This window comes from Neophocaena asiaeorientalis, unplaced genomic scaffold (assembly GCF_003031525.2).
Source record: "Neophocaena asiaeorientalis asiaeorientalis breed wild unplaced genomic scaffold, Neophocaena_asiaeorientalis_V1.1 scaffold473, whole genome shotgun sequence".
NCBI classification, from domain to species: Eukaryota; Metazoa; Chordata; class Mammalia; order Artiodactyla; family Phocoenidae; genus Neophocaena; species Neophocaena asiaeorientalis.
The window spans coordinates 1,246,996-1,248,812 of record NW_020174935.1 but is presented as its reverse complement, the minus strand read 5'-3'; the positions used below and the strand labels follow the sequence as shown (position 1 = coordinate 1,248,812).

Below are 1,817 nucleotides of genomic sequence, written 5' to 3'. Positions count from 1 at the left end.
CCCCCACCCCCACCCCCCTACCCCCCCCCACACAATTCCCCAGCTTCTTAGTTCTCAGGCCTTGAAGGTCACTGCTGGGGGAGATGCTACACAACAGCCCTACAGGACCACTTCCCCACCGGAGGGAAAAACCCAGGGAGGCGTCTGCAAACAGGAAGTAAGGGTGGGTGCCAGAGAGGTGAACTCACAGACAGTGGATGCACTCGTCCTGCTTTGTCTCCTCTGACATTATTAATTTTTTTTTTTTTTCCCCCCGCACCAAGTGGCTTGTGGGATCTTAGTTCCCCGACCAGGGATTCAACCCGTGCTCCCTGCACTGGGAGCGCCAAGTCCTTAACACTGGACCACCAGGAAATTCCCTCCTCTGACATTATTTCACTCAGTTACTGGTTCACGCGTTTGTTGTCTGTCTCCCCCGCCAGACTATGAGCTCCCCGAAGGCAGCGATCTCCTTCACCGCTGTGCCCCCCGGGCCCAGCACTGTGTTATTTTACTCAATTAATATTTCAGTGAGTGAATGAATGATGAGCTGCCTCCCTGTGCCTGTTTGCACCTCAGAAGACAGTGTGACACATGCCCCGCCCCCAGGGCCAGCCTCCCTGAAGGGCTGCACCCCTCTCACCTTGGCCAGGGCTGGCGAAGTGGTTGTAATATTGGGACACGTAGGTCATGATGCTGAGGCAGTCAGGGACACTCATGGAGACCATGTCACTGGGGTCCAGGAGAGCAGGGATTCCCAGCTCCTTCTCAGCCACTTCAAAGGCCTGGGGGCGTGCAGATGCCAGGTTAGGGGTGGGAGAAGGATGGGGCGTGCACAGAAGCAGTCACAAGCAGGAAGAGGAAGACGAGGCAGGGTCAGTGGGCGCCACTCTGCACAGACCCAGCTTTGCTCAGCGGGATGAGGGGGATGAGGGCAGGGGTGACTGTGACCTGGAGAAGGGGAAGGTCTGGTGCTCCAGGCACAAGTGGGCCAGAGGGGAGCAGGGGGTGGGGAGAGGAGCGGCCAGGGCCCCAGTGCAAGGCAGCTGCTCTGGGAGCTGGTCCATGAGCCCCTCACCTCAGCTCCTGCCCTGCAAGACCCCTGCCCTCCGACACACACCCTCCCAAAACACACAGCCTCGTGGGCTTCCATCTGTCTGGGGGACTCACCAAACGGTTATTCTCGAAGACATTGTCCTTGGAAAGTGAATCAAACTCTCTGCAAGAGACAAAGTGGGGGAGGAGCATTGAGGAGAGGGCTGGGGCAGGGGTGTGACCAGTGGAGGTGACCACATCCCAGCCAGCCTGGGTCTCAGCAGGGTTCGGGAGGGGTCTGTGGACTGTGGAGGAGGAAACTGAGGCAAGGAACGCGTGCTAATAGAGCGGGGGCTGCCAGGTGGGGCAGAGAATGAGCACATGGCCCCCGGGGGCCTCCAAGCAGAGGCTGGAAATCGCTCAGAAGGGGCGGGGTTGAAAAGCCCCAGCTTCGAGTTTATCCCCCAGGAAGCCATGTCCTGACTCAGTGGCAAAGACAAAACTAAGACCAGGACCAATGCTGGCGACAACAAGGACACCCACAGATTAATGACCTCACGCTGAGAACTAGGCTGAGCTCCTGTCTTGAATTTATTTTCAACTCTACTTGGCAGGTATTTACCCCACTTTACAGATAGGGTCACTGAGGCCCAGAGAGAGGAAGCCACCCCGGGAAGAGGAAGCCGTCCTGGGAATCCACATTTCTGTTCCTTCCACTGCCTGTCACAAACCTGGACAGCCACACCAACTTGCTGAAACCCTAACCCAGGCCGAAGAGGAATGTTGTCTCAGTGGGGCCGGGA

At 57.7% G+C, this 1,817-nt stretch overlaps 1 protein-coding gene across 2 annotated transcripts in view; it reads right to left on the bottom strand.

Moving 5' to 3' along the window:
* The window catches only part of MICALL1 (MICAL like 1), a 24,963-nt gene extending 23,721 nt beyond the window's left edge, over window positions 1-1,242 (bottom strand). For both annotated transcript variants that reach the window (XM_024761518.1, XM_024761519.1), the window contains exons 1-2: window positions 1,150-1,242; window positions 623-764 (exon numbers count right to left, since the gene is read on the bottom strand). In XM_024761518.1, the coding sequence (XP_024617286.1) occupies window positions 623-764; window positions 1,150-1,227 (220 nt within the window). In that variant the 5' untranslated portion in view covers window positions 1,228-1,242. The remainder of the gene's footprint in view (window positions 1-622; window positions 765-1,149) is intronic.
* Window positions 1,243-1,817: the final 575 nt, after the last annotated feature.